The sequence below is a fragment of the Symphalangus syndactylus genome, chromosome 19, assembly GCF_028878055.3.
Source record: "Symphalangus syndactylus isolate Jambi chromosome 19, NHGRI_mSymSyn1-v2.1_pri, whole genome shotgun sequence".
Lineage (NCBI taxonomy): Eukaryota > Metazoa > Chordata > Mammalia > Primates > Hylobatidae > Symphalangus > Symphalangus syndactylus.
The window spans coordinates 20229213-20251871 of NC_072434.2; the positions used below are offsets into that span (position 1 = coordinate 20229213).

General features: G+C 44.0%; 1 protein-coding gene across 9 annotated transcripts in view; it reads left to right on the forward strand.

Moving 5' to 3' along the window:
• Positions 1 to 22659, forward strand: part of KDM5B (lysine demethylase 5B) — an 80841-nt gene that overhangs the window by 11006 nt on the left and 47176 nt on the right. The window contains exon 1 of one of the 9 annotated variants that reach the window (XM_063613248.1): positions 3423 to 3703. The exons of the other annotated variants lie outside the window; for them this stretch is intronic. Within the exon in view, the coding sequence (XP_063469318.1) occupies positions 3665 to 3703 (39 nt within the window). The 5' untranslated portion in view covers positions 3423 to 3664. Of the gene's footprint in view, positions 1 to 3422; positions 3704 to 22659 lie in introns of those variants that run through there. 9 annotated transcript variants of the gene reach the window in all.

Consider the following 22659-nt stretch of genomic DNA (forward strand, 5'->3'; position numbering starts at 1 on the left):
AGCATGATGTGATCTTGGCTTACTGCAACCTCCGCCTCCTGGGCTCAAGCCATCCTTCCACCTCAGCCTCCCAAGTAGCTGGGACTGGGACTGCAGGTGTATACCATCATGCCCAGCTAGTTTTTGTATTTATTTTAATAGACACGGGGTTCGCCATGTTGCCTAGGCTGGTCTTGAACTCCTGAGCTCAAGCAGTCCGCCCGCCTAGGCCTCCCAAAGTGCTGGGATTACAGGCACAAGCCACCACGCCCGGCCTGTCCCTATACAGATTAGTGAGATTAACATTTTTTAAAAGGTAGAGCTGTTAAAAATTATTTCAGAAAATCTGCAGATGCATTTGTGTGTCTTATGTAGTGCTTGTATATAGGCAGGAGTTTAGTTTGGTGACATTTGTATTAAGAAGGGTTTACAGTGATTTAAATTTCCCCTAATATGGGATGACTGTGACGTTGTGGAAGCCATGCAAATAGAAGGATATTGTACTTACTAACATAATTTAAATAATCTCAATTCATGTCTGACAGGAGGGGTCAATAGTTGAAGTCTAGTAATTTTGTAATCATCCTACTTGTAAAGTGGGGAGAAAAGTAGAAGTGGCAGGAAAAATGTTTACCTAGATCTTTTAAGAAAATGTTTTAGGACAAGGGCCACCATCATATTTTATTCTTTTATTTATTTATTTATTGAGGTTAATTATATTTAGACCTAAGGAATTAACAAAGGAGCAGGGAGACTAGACCAGGTCCCAGGATTTCTTGACTCCTTGGGGCAGGCCCAGCTACAGCAAGCACAGAGGGAAACATACGGGAGGGGCAGATAGCAGATTTGGTCTTGAACTTGGAGGGTGGGAAATTGATGATCCCCAGGATGGAAGCAGCAGGAAGAAGCTGTGTCTGAGGAAGGCCTGGGCTGCCCAGAGGGGCAGCCTACCCCTGGGCCCCTAGGGCTGTTGCCCAGCGGGAATGGAAACAAGGATCCTCCCCTCAGGGCTGAGGAAAAGGCACTTGGTTCAGTCCCTCCTCCCCTCTTTCCCCATCCATTGGAGAGATGGGGGTTCTTGCCTCCTTGCCCCTTTGAATGGCCCAGATGCTGGTCCTGATTGAGTCTCCTTAAAAGGCTTTTGCTGAACTCATAAGTGGTGATGTGATGGCATAGGAGGGGATAGACTTGATGATCCAAGGGAGGAAGCCTGCAAAGAGCCCACTGATGCCCAACTTGGCACAGATCCACCTCTGAGCAACCAGGTAGAGTCCACATCCAGGGATGTCACTTCCACAGCTTCCATCACTCCAAGTGTGGCCTGGTGTTGAGTCTTCATCGTGACAAAGGTTAGAGTCAGCACTGTAGCCAGCATCATGATGATGCTGCCAGCTGCAAAGCTGACTCCCATGGTTGTCATGGGACCATGGAGGTCCTTTGGCCTGAGCCCATCCAGCCAGCTCTTCACTAGCTCGTAGTTGAACCAGTACAGGGCTGAGAAGGGCACATCTCAAAGGAGAGTGGGGCCCCGGCACAGCCACAGTGAGCACCAACCACTCGAAGCCAGTGGAGCTCAAACACAGGTACCAGCACGTAGTATAACATATGCTGAACCTGCAGCTTTGTCTGCGTAAGCTCCAGGGCACTGATGATTGTAGTGATAGTGCCAGGGTGGGCCAGCACACCAGCTACCAAGGTTATGTAGAGGTAAGGGCTCAGCCACACAGGCAGGCCTTGAGTTGGTTGTAGGCAGTGAAGTAGTTGGTGGTAGTTGGCACAGTCATCACCAGGGTGGCTGGGAGGCCACTCCACAGGGTCCTGGTGCCCTTGTGCCTCAAAATCTTCACAGAGGCATCCATGGTGCCAGTGAAGCTGGTAGGGTCTTAAAACCAGGTGGCACAGCAGAGACCATTTGGTCATAGGTACAGAGGCTCCAGGACACCATTGTAGTACAGGATTGGAGAGAGGAGGGCAGCTTGGCATAAGAGAGGCTCTGAAGTCTGGAGGAAGGTGTCAGCGCACTGGCCACCAGCGGGCACTGAGACTGCAAATGGACCTTCCACCATGTCCAGGGGTGTCATGAGGAAGGAGGTGACCACAGCCCTTGAAACCTGAGACCACCATTTGTTGGAGGGAGCTAATGCCCCCAGAGTCCTGTCAGTCATCTTGCAGCTTCAGTCCTAGCTCTAGATTGGTGCTTGTACAGTGCGAGGCTGGTCAGGCCCATTCCAGCTCTGTGGCCTCACCTTGCACCAAGATTGACTCCCCGTATTTTACTCCCTATATTTTATTATTTACCAACAATTAGACAATCTTATTTTTTTTAAAAAAAGCTAATTAGGACCCTTATGTAATCATATAAACTTAAATTTCCCAGTTTTTTATTCAAATATATCTGCTCTTATTGGACCTCATAACATTGCCTCTCAGGTAGACCCATGTAGAGAGTAGCCCCCTCTTTTTCTGAGATGGAGTCTTGCTCTGTTGCCTAGGTTCGAGTGCAGTGGTGCGATATCAGCTCACTGCAACCTCTGCCTCTGAGTTCAAGCGATTCTCCTGCCTCAGCCTCCTGAGTAGGTAGGATTACAGGGACGTGCCACCACTAATTTTTTTTGCACACAAAACAATAAACATTTTCTAAAAATACATACAAACAAAAAGATGCATATCAAACATTAGGAAGGTTGCACATGGGAAGACGGGGAATAGAAATGGGGAGTGGGAATTAAAGAAAATAAATGAGAGAAGGACTTTGTATGGATCAATGATAATAACTCAATCCTCTATTTGACAAGGAAGAGAGAGAAGAAAGAGGAAGAAAAAGTGGGATAAAGGATCAGAAAGGGAGGAAAATAGAAAAAATTAGAGTATGACTCCAGGGTAGACCTGTTTTGTTGTCTCTGGGTTGGTTGGTTGGTTTGTCTGTTGTATTTTTCATGTTTCGCCAGGTTGGCCAGGCTGGTCTCGAACTCCTAGCCTCAAGTGATCAACCCGCCTTGGCCTCCCAGAGTGCTGGGACTACAGGCGTGAGCCACCATGTCTAGCCCCCACATTGTTTCTGGCCTCCGTGGTAGACCTCCTAGACGGGGCGGCCGGGCAGAGGCGCTCCCCACATCCCAGACGGGGCGGCCGGGCAGAGGTGCTCCTCACTTCCCAGACAGGGCGGCCGGGCAGAGACGCTCCTCACTTCCTAGACGGGGTGGTGGCCGGGCAGAGGGGCTCCTCACTTCCCAGACGGGGTGGCGGCTGCGCAGAGGTGCTCCTCACATCCCAGACGATGGGCAGCCAGGCAGAGACGCTCCTCACATCCCAGACGATGGGCAGCCAGGCAGAGACGCTCCTCACTTCCTAGACGGGGTGGCGGCTGGGCAGAGGTGCTCCTCACCTCCCAGACGGGGCGGCCGGGCAGAGGCGCTCCTCACATCGATGGGCGGCCAGGCAGAGACGCTCCCCACCTCCCAGACGGGGCGGTGGCCGGGCAGAGGCTGCAATCCCAGCACCCTGGGAGGCCAAGGCAGGCGGCTGGGAGGTGGAGGCTGCAGCGAGCCAAGACCACGCCACCGCACTCCAGCCCGGGCAACACCGAGCACCAAGTGAGCGAGACTCCGTCTGCAGTCCCAGCACCTCGGGAGGCGGAGGCGGGCAGAGCACTCGGGGTCAGGAGCTGGAGACCAGCCTGGCCAACATGGAGAAACCGCGCCTCCAGCCAAAGGAGAAAAAGCAGGTAGCGGTGGTGGCGCGCGCCGGCAATCCCAGGCAGCCCGCAGGCCGGGGCAGGAGAATCACGGGAGCCTGAGGCAGGGGGTCTGCAGCCAGCCGACTAGATTCCAGCCTGGGCCACAGAGGGAAGCAAAGGAAGGAAGGAAGCGAAGGAAGGAAGGAAGGAGGGAGGGAAGGAAGGCCCACCACTAATTTTTGTATTTTTAATAGAGATGGGGTTTCACTATGTTAGCCAGGCTGGTCTCAAACTCCTGGCCTCAGATGATCTGTCTGCCTCAGCCTCCGAAAGTGCTGAGATTGCAGGTGTGAGCCACTGCGCCCAGCCTCTAGTAGTCTCCTCTTATCTGCAGAAAGGAAAACCACGGATAGAATTTGTTAACCGCGGCCGGGCGCGGTGGCTCAAGCCTGTAATCCCAGCACTTTGGGAGGCCGAGGCGGGCGGATCACAAGGTCAGGAGATCGAGACCATCTTGGCTAACACGGTGAAACCTCGTCTCTACTAAAAATACAAAAAATTAGCCGGGCGTGTTGGCGGGCGCCTGTAGTCCCAGCTACTTGGGAGGCTGAGGCAGGAGAATGGTGTGAACCCAGGAGGTGGAGGTTGCGGTGAGCCGAGATCGCGCCACTGCACTCCAGCGTAGGGGACAGAGAAAGACTCCGTCTCAAAAAAAAAAAAAAAGAATTTGTTAACCGCTGTCGAAAAATAAGTGAGGACAGTACAATAAGATATTTTGAGAGAAAGAGAGACTACATTCATGTAACTTTTATTGTTTTTTTTTTTATTATTTACTTTTTGGAGACAGAGTCTCACTCTGTCCCGCAGGCTGGAGTGCAGTAGTGTGATCTTGGCTCACTGCAATTTCCGCCTCCCGAGCTCAAGCGATTCTCATGCCTCAGCCTCTTGAGTAGCTGAGACTACAGGCACCTGCTACCACGCCCGGCTAATTTTTGTATTTTTAGTAGAGATGGGGGTTTTACCATGTTGGCCAGGCTGGTCTCAAACTCCTGACCTCAAGTGATCTGCCCACCTCAGCCTTCCAAAGTTCTGGGATTACAGGTGTGAGCCACCACACCCGGCCCCATGTAACTTTTATTACAGTGTATTGTTTAATTGTTATTGTTAAACTCTTACTGTGCCTAATTTATAAGTTAAATTTTATCATAGGTACATATGTATAGGAAAAAACATAGTATATATAGGGTTTAGTACTTGCTATCCATGGTTTCAGGCATCCACTGGGGGTCTTGGAATGTATCCTTCCAGATAAGGGTGGAGATTACCATATACTACATTTCTATTGTGACTTTAATGTGAATTTTTTGGTCTTGAATCCATCACTTAATACTGCTTTCTAAATGTATTAAGACACTCCCCAATGGTATATGTACCATTAAAAATTGTCAAATGCTTAGGTATTTTCGTTAGGAGCAGACAGCTAGGCTAAGATTTCTTTTCCCAGCTATGTACTTTATGTGCCCTTAGGCAGATTTTTGTGCATTATTGAGTTAATTTTTGCCATCTCACTGGCTTGACCAAACTGTAATGTTCAGAGAACTACAGCCTAAACTTAGTGTGTTTCAAGCACTTGATTGGAACTTTTCATTAAGCACATATTCTTATGGGGCATACATACTACAGGCTACAGATACTGAAACATTTTAATATTACTCTAATCACATAACCCCAGAAACAAAGAACAAATCCCTATCAAGCCCACATAATTACAAGGTCTTTAAGGCAGGATCCTCCCAATTTTCTGTGGTTATACCAACTCATCATTTGGTGATATTTAAACCAGATGGTAATATCTCATCCTTGCCAGGCTTTAACTTGGAAGAGATGGGAGGTAGGAGCCCTTAGGATTTGTATTCTGTTATCTTTTTATTTATAGGACAGTGGGGAAAGGGGTGGATATAAGAGAAGTTTATACAGTGAAATTTGAGTATTACCTCCACTTTGTAAAATTCCAGGTCTTTAAACTTTTCCCTGTCTCAGAGAGGCTCTCATCCAATATGATGCATTTTGGACAAATTGAGAACAGCCACCAAATTTTCCAGTGGGAGGCTGGCTTCAGGGATTTGTGGTAGAGTATGGGTTTGGGGTTTTTAAAAATTGTACTTGGTAGCAGCCCATTATTCTGGGTTCCTCTATAACTACTGTTTTTCTCTGGTAACCTTGTGGCTTTTCCCATCTTCCATTTCTAAAATATATTTTTGATTTATATAATACATAGTTGCTCATCAAGATTTTTTTTGACAAGAACAAAGTTTAGAATTTGATTTAGGATTCTAAGATAATTTGGTTTTGAGGGGTAACATTAGTAAGCTAGGAAATGAAAACTTCAAGAGAATAGAGATTTTGTGGAAAGAATACTAGAGTAGGAATCAAAATGTTGGGTTTCTGGCATGTGTTCCATTATTTCCATGTTATCCTTGAGCTCCTAACCTTAAGGAGGGTCATGACTATTTTCAGAGCTTTATTCTGTTAACCTGTCTATAAAATGGGCAGCTTAAAATATCAGCCCTTCTTTACATAGCGAGGCTCAAAGAGGGAAGGAATCTTGCCCAAATCCTGGTGGAGCCAGATTTGAACTTAGGCTGCGCAGGTCCTCAGTTACGGCTCTTAACTACTGCATTGCCTCTTATATAACCATAGTAATGATACAATTGTGATTTCATGAGATGATTAATGGGAAATTATGAATCTATTATTTTTGCTTATATACTTTGTATCCTGGTAGGTTCAGCAAAACAAAAACAAAAGCAACATATTTGTTGGTTTTTGCCACTAAGGCAGATCCATTTTATAGAAAAGGAAACAAACTGAGCTTGAGAGATGTGACTTGCCTAAGGTGACACAGCCTTGAAAGGACAAATTGGATGTTGCAAACCATGGCTCTTTATTCCCAAGTTCAGTGTTCTTCTAATTTAATATATAATGGCTCTCTTCATAGATCCCAGACATTAGCCTGCTTCTCTCTTTCATCTCCCCTTACAGTCTTTTTTGAGAGGGAGTGTCGCTGTGTCGCCCAGGCTGGAGTTGGAGTGCAATGGCACGGTCTTGGCTCACTGCAACCTCTGCCTCCCGGATTCAAGCGATTCTCCTGCCTCAGCCTGCGGAGCAGCTGGGATTACAGGCACCCACCACCATGCCCGGCTAATTTTTTTTGTATTTTTAGTAGAGATGGGGTTTCACCATGTTGGCCAGGCTGGTCTCAAACTTCTGACCTTGTGATCCACCCACCTCAGCCTCCCAAAGTGCTGGGATTACAGGCGTGGGCCACTGCGCCTGGCCTACAGTCTTTTTTTGACCGTGGTCTTCTCTCTCTTCCTTCTGGCCACCCAAACTTGAATTCATTAATAACAATAGTAAGCTGCATGTATACAGTTATCAAAGTACCATTTAGATTTGTGTGTTTTGTCTACTTACCAGTATTTATGAGCTTAGCCCATTCATATACTGTTAGTTTGTTGGCTCATTTATATGTAAACTCCTGGCTCATCAACTCCCGTGACCACTCAGCTTCACATTGGAAGAGTATTTAGGACTCGGGGCTCCCTATATAAATGTACCTCTGCCTCCCATCAAAGTCATTTTGGGGTTCATCCCAGAATAACTGAATTAGAATCTCATGTGGGCCTAAGTGTTTGAATTTTAAAAAGCTCCTCCAGAAGCTCTGCTAGGTTTGAGACCCACTGGTTTAGGTAATTTCATGACAGGTTTAGGCAGCTAATATAAGGAATTCTCAAAAAAAAAAAAAAAAAAAATCTAAACACTAAAATCCCTCAAAATATAGAAAACAAAATAAAAATAAGAAAGAAAGTATAAGGAATTATCTTACCTGTTGACTTCAAATTAATCAGAAATTTCTCAGTTCTACTACAGAAAACTGGGCAATTCTTTTTATCAACTCTGTTGAATGAAGAAATGAATTGAGTCCTTGGAGTTGGTTGTGGTCTCAATTCAGTACTTATTATTGATATGTCAGTAAGTGCATTGTGTTAAAGTCCTAGGTGGCTCATGCTTGTAATCCCAGCACTTTGGGAGGCTGAGACGAGGTCAGTAGTTCAAGACTAGCATGGCCAATATGGTGAAGCTCCGTCTCTACTAAGAATATAAAAATTAGCTGGGCATGGTGGCATGTGCCTGTAGTCCCAGCTACTCAGGAGGCTGAGGCAGAAGAATTGCTTGAACCTGGGAGGCAGAGTTTGCAGTGAGCCGAGATCGCGCCACTGCACCCCAGCCTGGGTGACAGAGCAAGACTCCATCTCAAATAAATCAATTAAAATAAATAAATAAATAAAGGAACTCATAATTGACTGGTGAGAAAGATTAGCAAGTATGATGTATGCAAGGAATAGAAGTTACATACCGAGTGGTTAAAGGTTGGGGGGATATGGAGGTGGATGAGAGGGAGCTGTCTGGGAAGGCTTTGCTTCACTTGGATTCGAGTAGGGTTGCGGGAGGAAATAGGTGTGTAGAATGAGAATGAGGGTCATGACATCCTCCTACAAAACAACAATATTCAAGGAAGGAAGAGGATTTGGTTGGAGGTACCAGGAAATGTGTTGTTAGGAAGCTAAGGAGAAAATAGTAAGTTCATTGTTAGTATTTCAGACTTAGGTGGCTTAATGGTGATATTTCTGAAGTCTCAACTCTAGACACAGCTGTAAAACCCTGGAAAAGTAGATAATTACAGTTTTTATAGAGTATATCCCATTGATACCAGGCAGCCATTCAAAAGAAAACCAGTTTTATCAGGCTGCAGCTTCCTCATATTTTAGGCTAAAGCAGGTTATCTTTCAAATTAAATTTATTTTGGACTATGACAATAAATTTGAAAGAAATAAAGCATTTGATAATACCAGCTCTACTACAGTCACACTGCGTAGTCTGAAATATATCATAGGGTAAGTTTCTTTTAAGATCTTTTGACATACTTTTATCTACCATCCTAAATTGAGCATGCCTATGTATTATTAGTACATCCTTATCTCTTTAAAGCAAGAGATCTAGCCTTGAAGCTTGGTCAGTATCTTAGTTCATTTGTGTTGATATAACTATATCTGAGACAGGATAATTTATAAATAATAGAAATTTATTTCTTGCAGTACTAGAGACTGGGAACTCTAAGATCAAGGCACTGTCAGGTTTGATGTCTTGTGCTGGCCTGGTCTCCACTTTCAAGATGGTGCCTTGAATGCTATGTGGAAGGGCAAAAGGGGCCTAGGGTGTAGGTTCTTGCAACTCTTTTATTTATTTTTATTTTTATATTATTATTTTTTCTTTGAGACAGAGTCTCACTCTGTCACCCAGGCTGGAGTTCAGTGGCGCGATCTCAGCTCACTGCAATCTCTGCCTCCTAGGTTCGAGCAATTCTCCTGCCTCAGCCTCCCGAGTAGCTGGAATTACAGGCGTGTGCCACCACGCCCAGCTAATTTTTGTATTTTTAGTAGAGACGGGGTTTTGCCATGTTGACCACGCTGATCTCGAACTCCTCGAGCCACAGCCTCCCAAAGTGCTGGGATTACAGGTGTGAGCCATGGTGCCTGGCCTAATTTTTGTGTTAAATATGTTTTGTAGAGATGAGATTTTGCCACGTTGCCCAGGCTGGTCTCAAACTTCCAGGCTCAAGCAGTCCACTTGGTTGGCCTCCCAAAGTGCTGGGGTTACAAGCATGAGCCACTGCACTTGGCCTACCGTTCATTCATTCATTCATTCATTCATTTATGAGACAGAGTTTCACTCTTGTTGCCAAGGCTTGGGTGCAGTGGTGTGATCTCGGCTTACCGCAACCTCCACCTCCTGAGTTTGAGATTCTCCTGCCTCAGCCTCCTGAGTAGCTGGGAATATAGGTGTGTGCCACCACACCCAGCTAATTTTTTGTATTTTTAGTAGAAACAGTGTTTCTCCATGTTGGGCAGGCTGGTCTTGAACCCTTGACCTCAGGTGATCCGCCTGCCTCGCTGGTCTCGAACTCCAGACCTCAAGTGATGTGCCCACCTCGGCCTCCCAAACTGCTGGGATTACAGGCGTGAGCCACTGCACTCAGCCTTATTATTATTTTTTAGAGATGAGGTCTTGTGTTGCCCAGGCTGGAATGCAGCAGCGCCATTGTAGCTCACTGCAGTAGATGGGACTACAGGCACGTGCCAATATGTCTGGATAATGTTTTAACATTTTGTAGAGATGGTATCTCACTGTGTTGCTCAGGCTTGCTTCTCTTGCTCTCTCTGTCTTAAGCCTCCCAGGTAGCTGGAACTACAGGTGCATGCTACCATGCCTAGCTAATTAAAAAAAAAATTTTTTTTGTAGGGCCCCGCCATGGTGCTCAGGCTGGTCTTCCTTTCCTTTCCTTTCCTTTCCTTTCCTTTCCTTTCCTTTCCTTTCCTTTCCTTTCCATTCCATTCCATTACCCTTCCCCCTCCCCTACCCTTCCCCCTTCCTTTCCCCCTCCCCTTCCCTTCTCCCTTCTCCTCCCGTTCACTTCCCATTCCCCTACCCTTCCCATTACCCTCCCCATTCCCCTCCCCATTCCCCTCCCCATTCCCCTCCCTTCCCCTGACCTTCTCATTACCCTCCCCTTCCCCTCCCCTCCCTCTCACCTTCCCTTCCCCTTTCCTTAACTTTCCCATTACCCTCTCCCTTGCCTTCCTTCCCTCCTCCCCTACCTTCCCCCTCCCATCCCTTCTCCCCTCTCCCTTCCCCCTTCCCCTCTTCCCTTCTCCTCCGCTCCCCTGCCTTCCCTCCCCTTCCCTCCCCTTCCCTCCCCTTCCCCTTTCCCTCACCTCCCCCATTTCTCTTCCCTTCCCTTTCTCTTTTTCTCTTCCTTTCCCTTTCCCCCTTCCCTTTCCTCCTTTCCTTTCCTTTCCCCTTTTCCTTTCTTCTTTCCTTTTCCCTTTGCCTTTCCCTTTCCCTTTCCTGTGGAGTCTTGCTCTGTCACCCAGGCTGGAGTTCAGTGGCACCACCTCAGTTCACTTGTCTCGGCTCACTTTGCAACCTCTGCCTCCTGGGCTCAAGTGATTATCGTGTCTCAGCCTCCCCAGTAGCTGGGATTACAGGCGCCCACCACCGCATCCTGCTGGTTTTTGTATTTTCAGTTGAGATGGGGTTTCACCATGTTGGTCAGGCTGGTCTCGAACTCCTGACCTCAAGTGATCCACCCGCCTTGGCCTCCCAAAGTGCTGGGCTTACAGACATGATGAGCCACTGTGCCCGGCCCTTCTTTCTTTAATACAATTGCAAATGTGTCACCTTTAGATGGGGTATTGACACAACAAAGATTTTGCCATCTTGTAGTATTTTTTGAGGCTCAGACTGATTTTTAGTCTCACTTCTGTTCATTTCCTGACCCTGATGTTGAATCTCCAGGTGTGTGTTTACAGATGTAATGAGGCCTTAAAGTTAGGGTGTGGGATGTTTAAGCTTCCCCTGCCCTTAGTGCCCAGGTAGGTTTGGGTGTTGCTGAGGCAAGGTTGGGGGCAGAGTCCACCCTCTTTCCTAAATCCCTTCCCCCTGACAGATAGATCATTTTTGGAATCTTTTTAAAGTATATAATCCTTTCTTAACGTTGGCAGCCTCAGTCTTCTGCCAGAAATTTTTTCTTCCCTGGATTCTAGGTATAGAAAAAACACAATGAATACTAGTTACTAAAGAACTTCCTTGGAAAAACTGTGAAATTATATATACTAGATTAGAGCATGGCTTGGTATAGGCATGCTGAAGTAATATGTGCACCAATTATAATTGATGTAGGGGGAAGGATCTGAAATTTCTTCTCATCCCATTCAGTGATTGAAATATCATAAAATGTCTGTGAATGACATGAAAGAAATAATGCTTTCCTGTTTAGAGGACCTACAAATACAGATCCTTATTATTGCCAAGTTTTATTAAAAGTGGTGAAAGAGGAAATTTAATGTGACTAATGCTTAAAAAGTAAATACCACGGTATATCCCTTTATTACTACTATATTTTTATTTACTAATATTCCATAGAAACAGTGCTTTGCATTCCCAAGTATTTAATATTCAGAAGCTAAAATAACCTTTGAAACAAGTTCTTTAAAACTGATAGCTTTCACCATGGCCTGTCTGTAAAAATTATAATACAAGTTCTCATTCCTTGGTACTTATTTTTAATAATGACTATTAAAAGTCCACATGATTGCGTTGGTATTTTCAGGGTCTTTTTGGTGATAGGACTTGAGGGAAGACTGGGTTGACCCAGGTATAACTTTTCTAAAAATGTTAACATTGTAAAAATAGGTGGTCAATAAATCACTATTAGTGAATGGAGAATACACTTGAAGGGGCTGTATTTTAAATCTGGATGGAAAGAGTTCTTTGGAAGGACAGATACAATCTGTATCAGGGTGTGGGCCGAGAACCCTTGGAGGGTTCCCAAGACCCTTTCAGTGGATCCAAGAAAACTCTCCCCTTTCAACTAAATATCTGTGAGAGGCCAGATTTAGATTTACTTCACATACTTTTTTTTTTTTTTTTTTTGAGACGGAGTCTTGCTCTATCACCCAGGCTGGAGTGCAGTGGCGCAATCTCGGCTCACTGCAAGCTCCGCCTCCCGGGTTCACGCCATTCTCCTGCCTCAGCCTCTCCGAGTAGCTGGGACTACAGGTGCCCGCCACCATGCCCGGCTAATTTTTTTGTATTTTTAGTAGAGACGGGGTTTCACCGTGGTCTCGATCTCCTGACCTCGTGATCCGCCCGCCTCAGCCTCCCAAAGTGCTGGGATTACAAGCGTGAGCCACTGCTCCCGGCTTACTTTTTTTTTTTTTTTTTTTATTGAGACAGAGTCTCACACTGTTGCCCGGGCTGGAGTGCAATGGTGTGATCTTGGCTCACTGCAACCTCCACCTCCCAGGTTCAAGCGATTCTGCCTCAGCCTCCCAAGTATCTGGCATTACAGGCGCCCGCCACCATGCCCAGCTAATTTTTTGTATTTATTTATTTATTTTTTTAAGTAGAGACAGGGTTTCACTACGTTGGCCAGGATGGTCTCGAACTGACCTCGTGATCCACCTGCCTTGGCCTCCCAAAGTGCTGGGATTACAGGTGTGAGCCACCGCACCCAGCCTACTTCACATACTTTTAACCAAAACAATATACCACACCTGACTGGAGAAGAAATTAACACCCAGTTTATTTATATTAAGCCAGACATTAAAGAGATTTGCAAAATAATACAATGCATTACAGATTAAAGAGATTAATTCATTTTTAAAATGTTTCAGTTTTAATTTTTAATGTGATAAAAAATCTATAGATACAATCCATGTAAATTAACATTCTTTGAGGTCCTCAAATTTTAAGATTTTAAAGGACTCCTAAGGACAAAACGTTGAGTTATTGCAGTATTAAAAAGGGAAACTTGGTCGGATGGGTGGCTCACACTTGTAATATCAGCACTTTGGGAGGCCAAAGGTTGGAGTATCCCTTGAGCCCAAAAGTTTGAGACCAACTTAGTCAACATAGCAAGACTCTGACTCTTCAAAAAATTTCTTTAAAAAATTAGCCTGACATGGTGGCATGCATGTATACTCAGGAGACTGAGGTGGGAGAATTGCATGAGCCCGGGAGTTTGAGGCTGCAGTGAGCTATGATTGTGCCACTGCATTCCAGCCTAGGGACAGAGCAAAATCCTGTCTCAAAAAGAAAAAAAACAAAAAACAAAAAAAAAACGGAAACTTGATTCTGCAAAGAGATGACTCGGTAGGAATAAAGCTAAGATCTTAGCTTTTTGTATATTTAGTAGAGACGGGGTTTCTCCATGTTGGTCAGGCTGGTCTCGAACTCCTGACCTCAGGTGATCCACCCACCTCGACCTCCCAAAGTGCTGGGATTACAGGTGTGAGCCACCATGCCTGGCCAATATGTGTATTTTCTAAAACTTCAGTAATAAGCCTTACATTTGTATTAAAATTATTTTAAATCTATTCTGTTGCTTAGCTTTTGCCCTAATAAGAGAACATGCAGTCAAGAAGTTTTTTGTATAGTGGGCACACAGGAAATGGCATGGTATTAGGTTGGTGCAAAAGTAATCGTGGTTTTTGCCATTTTTGCATTTTTGTTTTAATGGCAGAACTGTGATTACTTTTGCACCAACCTAATAAATGTGAAATACTTCTATCATGGAACCATACCTAGGTTTGCTGGCTACAGTGTTAACTTTTACAGTATACAAGTTCAATTCCATTGCCATCCCTGCACCTCTACCCTCAGTGTGTTGTCTGCCTTTACCCTTGAACTGTATATCTAAATAAAATCTGAGAAGCTCTTTAAGCATGGAAATCTAACAATATGTGCTCTTATTTTAAAAAGCAAGGTTGGATTGGGTGTGGTGGCTCACACCTGTAATCCTAGCACTTTGGGAGGCCAAAGTGGAAGGATTGCTTGAGGCCAGGAGTTTGAGACCAACCTGTGCAACGTAGTGAGACCCCCCCACCCTCCGTCCCTTAAAAAAAAAAAATTAGCTGGCCGTGGTGGTGTGCACCTGTAGTCCCAGGTAGTTTGGAGGCTGAGGTGGGAGGATCACTTGAGCCCAGGAGATCAAGGCTATAATGAGCCAAGTTTATGCCATTGCACTCCAGCCTGGATGACCTTGTCTCTTAAAACACAGAAACAAAAACAAAAACAAGCCTGCATTAGGCCACTTGGAAACGAAAACTTTGCAACATGAATCTTTTCCTAAGAAAAACCAGCACTTTTTTTTTTTTTAATTGGGAGTCTTGCTGTGTTGCCCAGGCTGGAATGCAGTGATGCAATCTCTGCTCACCGCATCATCTGCTTCCTGGGTTCAGGCAGTTCTTGTGCTCTGCCTTCTGAGTAGCTGAGACTACAGGTGTGTACCACCACACCCAGCTAACTTTTGTATTTTTAATAGAGACTGGGTTTTGCCATATTGGCCAGGCTGGTATTGAACTCTTGACCTTGTGATCTGCCCACCTTGGCTTCCCAAAGTGCTGAGATTACAGGCGTGAGCCACCACACCTCTTCCCAAAACTAACATTTTTTGACCATTTACTTAAATAAAGTTAAGTAAATATTGTCTAAGGGTTCTACCTGTATTATTTTACTTAACCCTCACAATTATCCCTTTATTCACGTACGTAAGGTACAAGGAACTTAACCTAGTACAAAGCCACACAGTAGTACCAGGATTTGAACCCAGGCAGTGTGACTTGAGAATCTGTCCTCTTTGGCATCTATTTTGATGTACAAGGTAAAGGTAAATGGCCTCACTGTGTTTTTTAAAAAAATGACCATCTGAGATATAACAATGGGGAAATACAGAGGAGGTTAAAATGGGGAAATACAGAGTAGGCCTTTAACCTGTGTTAAAGTGGCTATGATAAAATGTGCTAGTTGACAATTACATGCCAACTAGGGTTAGGCTGGAAGGATAGGGTCCTTAAAGGTAAGTAAGGTTTAGAGGTCAGATGCTCCTTGAAAGTTGAGGTTGCAGTGCTTTTTGTAGAGGAAAATTCATATTTCAGTGGTCAGAACTTAACATAATTATAATTGTTACTTTTACTTTACAGTTTAATGAAAAAACATTTATATTTGTAAAATCAGTTCTCACCATAGTCCTAAAAGGTAGTCTGTATTTTTTATTTATTTATTTTTTTTTGAGACAGGCTCTCACTTTGTCATCTAGGCTGGAGTGCAGTCTTTGCCTCCCAGGTTCAAGCAATTATCATGCCTCAGCCTCCTGAGTAGCTAGGATGACAGGTGTGCGCCACAATGCCTGGCCAATTTTTATATTTTTTGTAGAGACTTGGTTTTGCCACGTTGGCCTGGCTGGTCTTGAACTCCTGGCCTCAAGGCCTGTCTGGGCCTCCCAAAGTGCTGGGATTACTGGCGTGAGCCACCGCTCCTGGCCCTGTTTGGAAGACCTTGAATGCAATTCTTTGTCGTACAAAACTTTTCTGATAGACACCTATCAGTGAGTGGCGATTAGACTCTATCAGGGGCTCATAAATAGTTAACTCTGCTTGTCTTTTATAGGAGTTTATAATGGTCGTGATAGACCTGGTTCTACCTTTTGCATTTGTGCAGGTGTTTTAAGGGCATATTACTGACCTAAAACCATTCACTTGATGAGAAAGTGGTCTTTTATGTTTCATGTATTTGTTATTCTGATCTTTATATTAAAGTTAAATTTTGTCATCCTCACCTGAAAGGTTTGCTAACTTGCAAGTGCATTTATTCTATGATGACTGGGTTTCATAGAACATATACAATTAAAACAATGCTTTGGTCCTTAGTTGATGTTATTCTTGGTAAACTAACAAGAATGTGCTTTTGTGACACTGATTTCTAGTTGGTTTTGTCTGCAGGGAGTTAGAGCCAACTTTCATAGCCTCTGCAGAGCATACACTTTTTCATTTTGCTAATTATCAGATCTCAAAATGACAGCCTTTCTATAATTAGAAGGATAAAAACAGTATTCTACTATATTAAATATGTGGATATATTATTTATATAATTATGTAATAATTATAATATATTAAATTAGAAGGATAAAAACAGTATTCTAATATATTAATAGCAGATCCTCTACAGAGTGAATTTTCCTGGCATTTTTTGGAAAAATCTTCAGCATCTTTTGAAAGTTGTTCTCACAGTGGTTGATTTTATTTTTTAAACACTTCTCTCAGTTAAATCTGCTTTTAGTTGTTGTTAAGTTAATGCTGGCACTGAGGAAAATGTTTACCTGATGTTTCTCAGGCCTCTGAGGATTTTGAAGCTTCAACTTTCTACTTAATTGCCTTCCTAAGGAATACATTTTTGAGTCCTAAAGAAACTAATTGAACTTATCTTTTTTTTTTTTTTTTTTTTTTTTTGAGACGGAGTCTCGCTCTGTCCCCAGTCTGGAGTGCAGTGGTGTGATCTTGGCTCACTGCAAGCTCGGCCTCCCAGGTTCACACCATTCTCCTACCTCAGTCTCCCGAGTAGCTGGGACTACAGGCGCCCGCCACCACGCCTGGCTAATTTTTTGTGTTTTTTTTTAGTAGAGACGGGGTTTCACGGTGTTAGCCAGGATGGTCTCGATCTCCTGACCTCATGATCCGCCTGCCTTGGCCTCCCGAAGTGCTGGGATTACAGGCGTGAGCAGCCGGCCTGAACTTTTAAATAATACGGTTCTTGTACTTTATCTTGTAAGTGTTAAAATAAAACCATTTTCAAGTTTCTTTGTTTTTTTGAGACAGTCTTGCTCTGTTGCTCAGGCTGGAGTGCAGTAGCATGATCATGGCTCACTACAGGCTTGACCTCCTGGATTCAATTAATCCTCCCACCTCAGCCTCCTGATTAGCTGGGACTACAGGTGCATGCCACCATCCATGTCTGGCTAACTTAATTTTTTTTTTTTGTAGAGACAGAGCCTCAATATGTTTCCGAGTCTGGGCTGGTCTCTTCTCTTTTCTCTTCTCTTCTTTTCTTGTCAGACAGAGTCTTGCTCTGTCACACAGGCTGGAGTGCAGTGGCGCAATCTTCACTCACTGCCACCTCCGCCTCCTGGGTTCAAGTGAATCTCCTGTCTCAGCCTCTTGAGTAGCTGGTTATAAAGAATGAGAGAGGTATTTTATTAGGCATGTGCCACCACGTCCGGCTAATTTTTGTATTTTTATTAGAGATGGGATTTCGCCATGTTGGCCAGGCTGGATTCAAACTCCTGACCTCAGGTGATCAGCCTGCCTTGGCCTCTGAAAGTGCTGCGCTTACAGGCGTGAGCCATCACGCCCAGCCCCCAGGTTGGTCTTGAGCTCCCAGGCTCAAGCAGTCCTCCCCCTTTTGGCCTCCCAAAGTGTGAACCCCACTACACCTGGCTTACTTTCAAGTTTTGAAAGTAAAGGAAATTAAAATAATCTCAGCGAGGAATTTATATGGAACTGCATGTAATCTACAAATTCTTATTACATCTAGTTAGTATGAAAAGGCTGTTTTATGTTAGAAAAAAGTCGGCCGGGCGCGGTGGCTCACGCTTGTAATCCCAGCACTTTGGGAGGCCGAGGCGGGCGGATCACGAGGTCAGGAGATCGAGACCACGGTGAAACCCCGTCTCTACTAAAAATACAAAAAATTAGCCGGGCGTGGTGGCGGGCGCCTGTAGTCCCAGCTACTTGGAGAGGCTGAGGCAGGAGAATGGCATGAACCCGGGAGGCGGAGTTTGCAGTGAGCCGAGATTGTGCCACTGCACTCCAGCCCGGGCGACAGAGCGAGACTCCGTCTCAAAAAAAAGAAAAAAGTGATTTATGATCAATTTTATTGGTAGGGAGTACAAGTTTTACTTTTTGGCCAGCTTATATTATATTCCTTTTAGACACTTAAGCATCAAGTTAAACATTATCACAATGTTCCTCAGTGGGGATTTGGATTGTTTATTTGGCTACATAATTTGAGGATTATTTTTCAAAATTTTCACCTGAGAAGCTTTATTATGATCTCTTATATTTACCTTTCATAATGGCTTCCCCTACCCCCCATTTAAAAGTCATGGCTTGGCTTCTGCCATGCCTCACACCTGTAATCCTGGCACTTTGGGAGGCCTAGGTGTGAGGATTGCTTGAGCCCAGGAGTTCCAGACCAGCCTGGGCAACATAGCGAGACCTCATCTCTACTTAAAATGAAAAGAAAAATTCATGTCCCATTGAGACCAGACTTTGCCAAAGGTATCTTAGTTCCGTATGATAGTGAACATTACAAATTAATTTTTTTTATTGGAGTCTAGTTTTGCAGCTGACAGTGAATGTCCCAAAACTGAATGACATTTATCTCTTCTCTCATTCTTTACAACCAGAAGAGATGACAGAGTTTGTAGTGATCCATTTTTCATGCAAAAATGATCTTCTCAAACTATTTCTTTAGTTTTAAACATATTATACCCACTGTATGAGCATCCTTATCAGCAGATATGTACTAATTTCCATTTGATGAATCATTTTCGGGATTCATTTTAGCTTTAGGCTAAAATAAGCATACTGTGTATATATTCATACATAGAAGCTCATTTTAATTTGTAAAGCTTTAATATACAGGCTTTTGAGAACATCAAATTAATATCTTTATAATTGTGTTTTGGGATTAGAAGGCATATTATCTGATCAATCAGGGAATAACATTATATATCACCTGTAAGTCTTAGTTGTTAAAATTTTCAGGCCATTTTGAAAGTATGTTAAGACTAAATATTTGAACATTTACTTCTATATTCTGACACATTATTTTTGATATGCTTTTGATCTCACCTTAACCAGATCAATTCATTTCTGAAAACCAACAGCTTTTATAACACACTAGGAGCAAAGCTCTGAGCAATATAAAGGCTTCCTGTTAGCCTACCATAGAATATCAAGAAGCAGTGTGATTTTCTTTTGCTAGGATGTGTTCTGTACAAATTAAACACATTACTTTAGCTTTTAGTTATTGAGCTAAACAAAAATAAATCAGACTTTAATCTTTTTCACTTGGGATGGAGGTAATTTTTTTAACTTTAACAAAGTATAGTATTTCGTTTTTTTTTTTTTTTGAGACGGAGTCTTGCTCTGTCACCCAGGCTGGAGTGCAGTGGCGCGATCTCGGCTCACTGCAAGCTCTGCCTCCCGGGTTCACGCCATTCTCCTGCCTCAGCCTCTCCGAGTAGCTGGGACTACAGGCGCCCGCCACCGTGCCCGGCTAATTTTTTGTATTTTTAGTAGAGATGGGGTTTCACCGTGGTCTCGATCTCCTGACCTCATGATCCGCCCGCCTCGGCCTCCCAAAGTGCTGGGATTACAAGCGTGAGCCACCGTGCCCGGGCTAAAGTATAGTATTTTTTAACTGACATTTAAAACATTAACCATAAAAAGGCAATACAACTATGTTAAACACTTGAAGACCTTACCCATAATTACCTTTGCTTTTTAGCTTAACATTTTATCATGCATCACTGGCGGGCATTTTTACTGAAGTCTTTGTTATCACTAAAACAAAACAAAATTTCATTTATGTATTTATTTTAGAGCTAGGTTCGTGCTCTGTTGCCCAAGCAGGAGTGCAGTGGCACAATCATAGCTCACTGTAAACTTGAACCCCTGGGCTTAAGTCATCCTCCTGCCTTTGCCTCCTGAGTAGGTAGGACTACAGGTTTGCACCACTATGCCTAATTTTTACATTTTTTGGTAGAGACGGGTAGAGACTGGTCTCAAACTGCTAGCTTCAAGTGATCCTCCTGCTGCTGCCGCCCAAAGTGCTGAGATTATAGGCATGAGCCACTGTGCCTGGCCGTCATTTTTATTCTAAACTAAAAGCAATCTATAATGATAAGTTCCAGCAGCACAAATTTGAAATGTTAAAAAAGCCTCTTTTCTCCTTATTATTGTGATATTATTTAAAATCTGCATATGTGAAATTCAACGCAATGTTATTAGGTTGGTGCAAACGTAATTGTGGTTTTTGCCATATGTGTGTGTAGGTAATGGCAAAATTACAGCTTTTGCCACACATATATATGTATTTTTTTTTTTTTTTAGTAATGGCAAAAGCTGCAATTACATTTGCACCAACCTAATACATGTTTTTGTTCTAGTTTTTTACTCAGTGAAGGCATGATCTCGGCTCACTGCGACCTCCACCTCCTGGGTTCAAGCGATTCTCCTGCCTCAGACTCCTGAGTAGCTGGGACTACAGGCATGCGTCACCACACCCGGCTAATTTTTTTTGTATTTTTAGTAGAAGCAGGGTTTTGCCATGTTGGCCAGGCTGGTCTCCTGACCTCAGGTGATCTGCTTGCCTCGGACTCCCAGAGTGCTGGGATTACTGGCATGAGCCAGTGTGCCTGGCCATTCAACTCTGGTTGAATTGTTTTCTTTTTTCTTTCTTTTTTTTTTTTTTTTTTTTTGAGACAGAGTCTTGCTCTGTCACCCAGGCTAGAGTGCAGTGGCGCGATCTCAGCTCACTGCCCTCCCGGGTTCACGACATTCTCTTGCCTCAGCCTTCTGAGTAGCTGGGACTACAGCTGCGTGCCACCATGCCCCGCTAATTTTTTGTGTTACCCAGGATGATCTTGATCTCCTGACCTCGTGATCCTCCCAAAGTGATGTGATTACAGGCATGAGCCACTGTGCCTGGCGGGTTGAATTGTTTTCTTAGGATAAACTTGGTATAAAATTGAGTTTAAAGGCTGTGAATTTCCTCATTAATATATTCACACAATCTGAAATAATACATTTATTATTTAATAAATATTTAAGGTATTTTGGATTATATTTAAAACAAACAAGGATGTAAAATTACCTATAACCCTACCACTAAGGACAGCCACCATTGTGAGCCTTTTTGCTCTAGATAGCTTTCCAGTGTTTTCTTTTTCTTTTTTTTTTTTTTTTGAGAAGGAGTCTCGCTCTTTCACCCAGGCTGGAGTGCAGTGGCGCGATCTCGGCTCACTGCAGGCTCTGTCCCCCGGGGTTCACGCCATTCTCCTGCCTCAGCCTCCCGCGTAGCTGGGACTACAGGCGCCCACCACCTCGCCTGGCTAATTTTTTTGTATTTTTTAGTAGAGACGGGATTTCACCGTGTTAGCCAGGATGGTCTCGATCTCCTGACCTCGTGATCCGCCCGCCTCAGCCTCCCAAAGTGCTGGGATTACAGGCATGAGCCACCGCGCCCAGCCAGTGTTTTATTTTTCTACTGTAAAGCCTGTTTCATTCCCCCGACCATATATAGGGAAAATCTTTCCACATTAGTAAATAGAGATCTAGGCTGGGTGCGGTGGCTCACGCCTGTAATCCCAGCACTTTGGGAGGCCGAGGCGGGCGGATCATCTGAGGTCAGGAGTTTGAGACCAGCCTGACCAACATGGTGAAACCCCGTCTCAACTAAAAATACAAGATTAGCTGGGCGTGGTGGCGCGTGCCTGTAATCCCAGCTACTCTGGAGGCTGAGGCAGGAGAATTGCTTGAACCCGGGAGGCGGAGGCTGCAGTGAGCTGAGGTCACGTCATTGTGCTCCAGCCTGGGTGACAGAGCGAAACTCTGTCTCCAAAAAATGAATAAATAAGTAAATAAATAAATAAAAGATCTATACTACAGGGTACATTTTTCCTTTTTTGCTTTTTTCATTGTATTAAAATATTAAAATGTACATAACATTAAATTTTTGCCTTTGTAAACATTTTTAAGGATATAATTCAGTGGCATTGTGTACATTTACATTGCTGTACAACCATCACCATTGGCTACCTCCAGACCCTTTCATTATCCCAGACTGAAACCTATTAACACATTTTTATACCTTTAGCTGTTCTCTTGTTGTGGACATTCATTTCCAGTTTTCTCCCTTTGTAGGTAACAATTCATATATATGTGTGTGTGTGTGTGTATATATATATTTTTTTAATTGTCTGATTACTTCCTCATGATGGCAGTTCTTCCATGATAGGAAAATTCTCTAGAGAACCATTGTCTATACGAGTATACATATTAAGGACAATTTTTGTTTTTTTTTTCAGACAAAGTCTTGCTCTGTTGCCCAGGTTGGAGTGCAATGGCACGATCTCGGCTCACTGCAACCTCCTGCCTCTTGTGTTCAAGCAATTCTCCTGTCTCAGCCTCCTGAGTAGCTGGGACTACAGGCGCCTGCCACCCCACCCAGCTAATTTTTGTATTTTTAGTAGAGACAGGGTTTCACTGTGTTGGTCAGGCTGGTCTTGAACTGCTGAACTCAGGTGATTCACCCGCCTCAGCCTCCCAAAGTGCTAGGATTACAGGTTGAGCCACCTTACCCGGCCAAGGATGACTTTTAAAATTGGATTTGGATGTCAGTTTTTCTCCCCCTGACACCACTGTAGAATTTACCCTCAATTTAAGAAGAAAAGTTAATGTGGGCCAGGCTCAGTGGCTCACACTTGTAATCTCAGCACTTTGGGAGGCCAAGGTGGGAGGATCATTGGAGCCTTAGAGTTA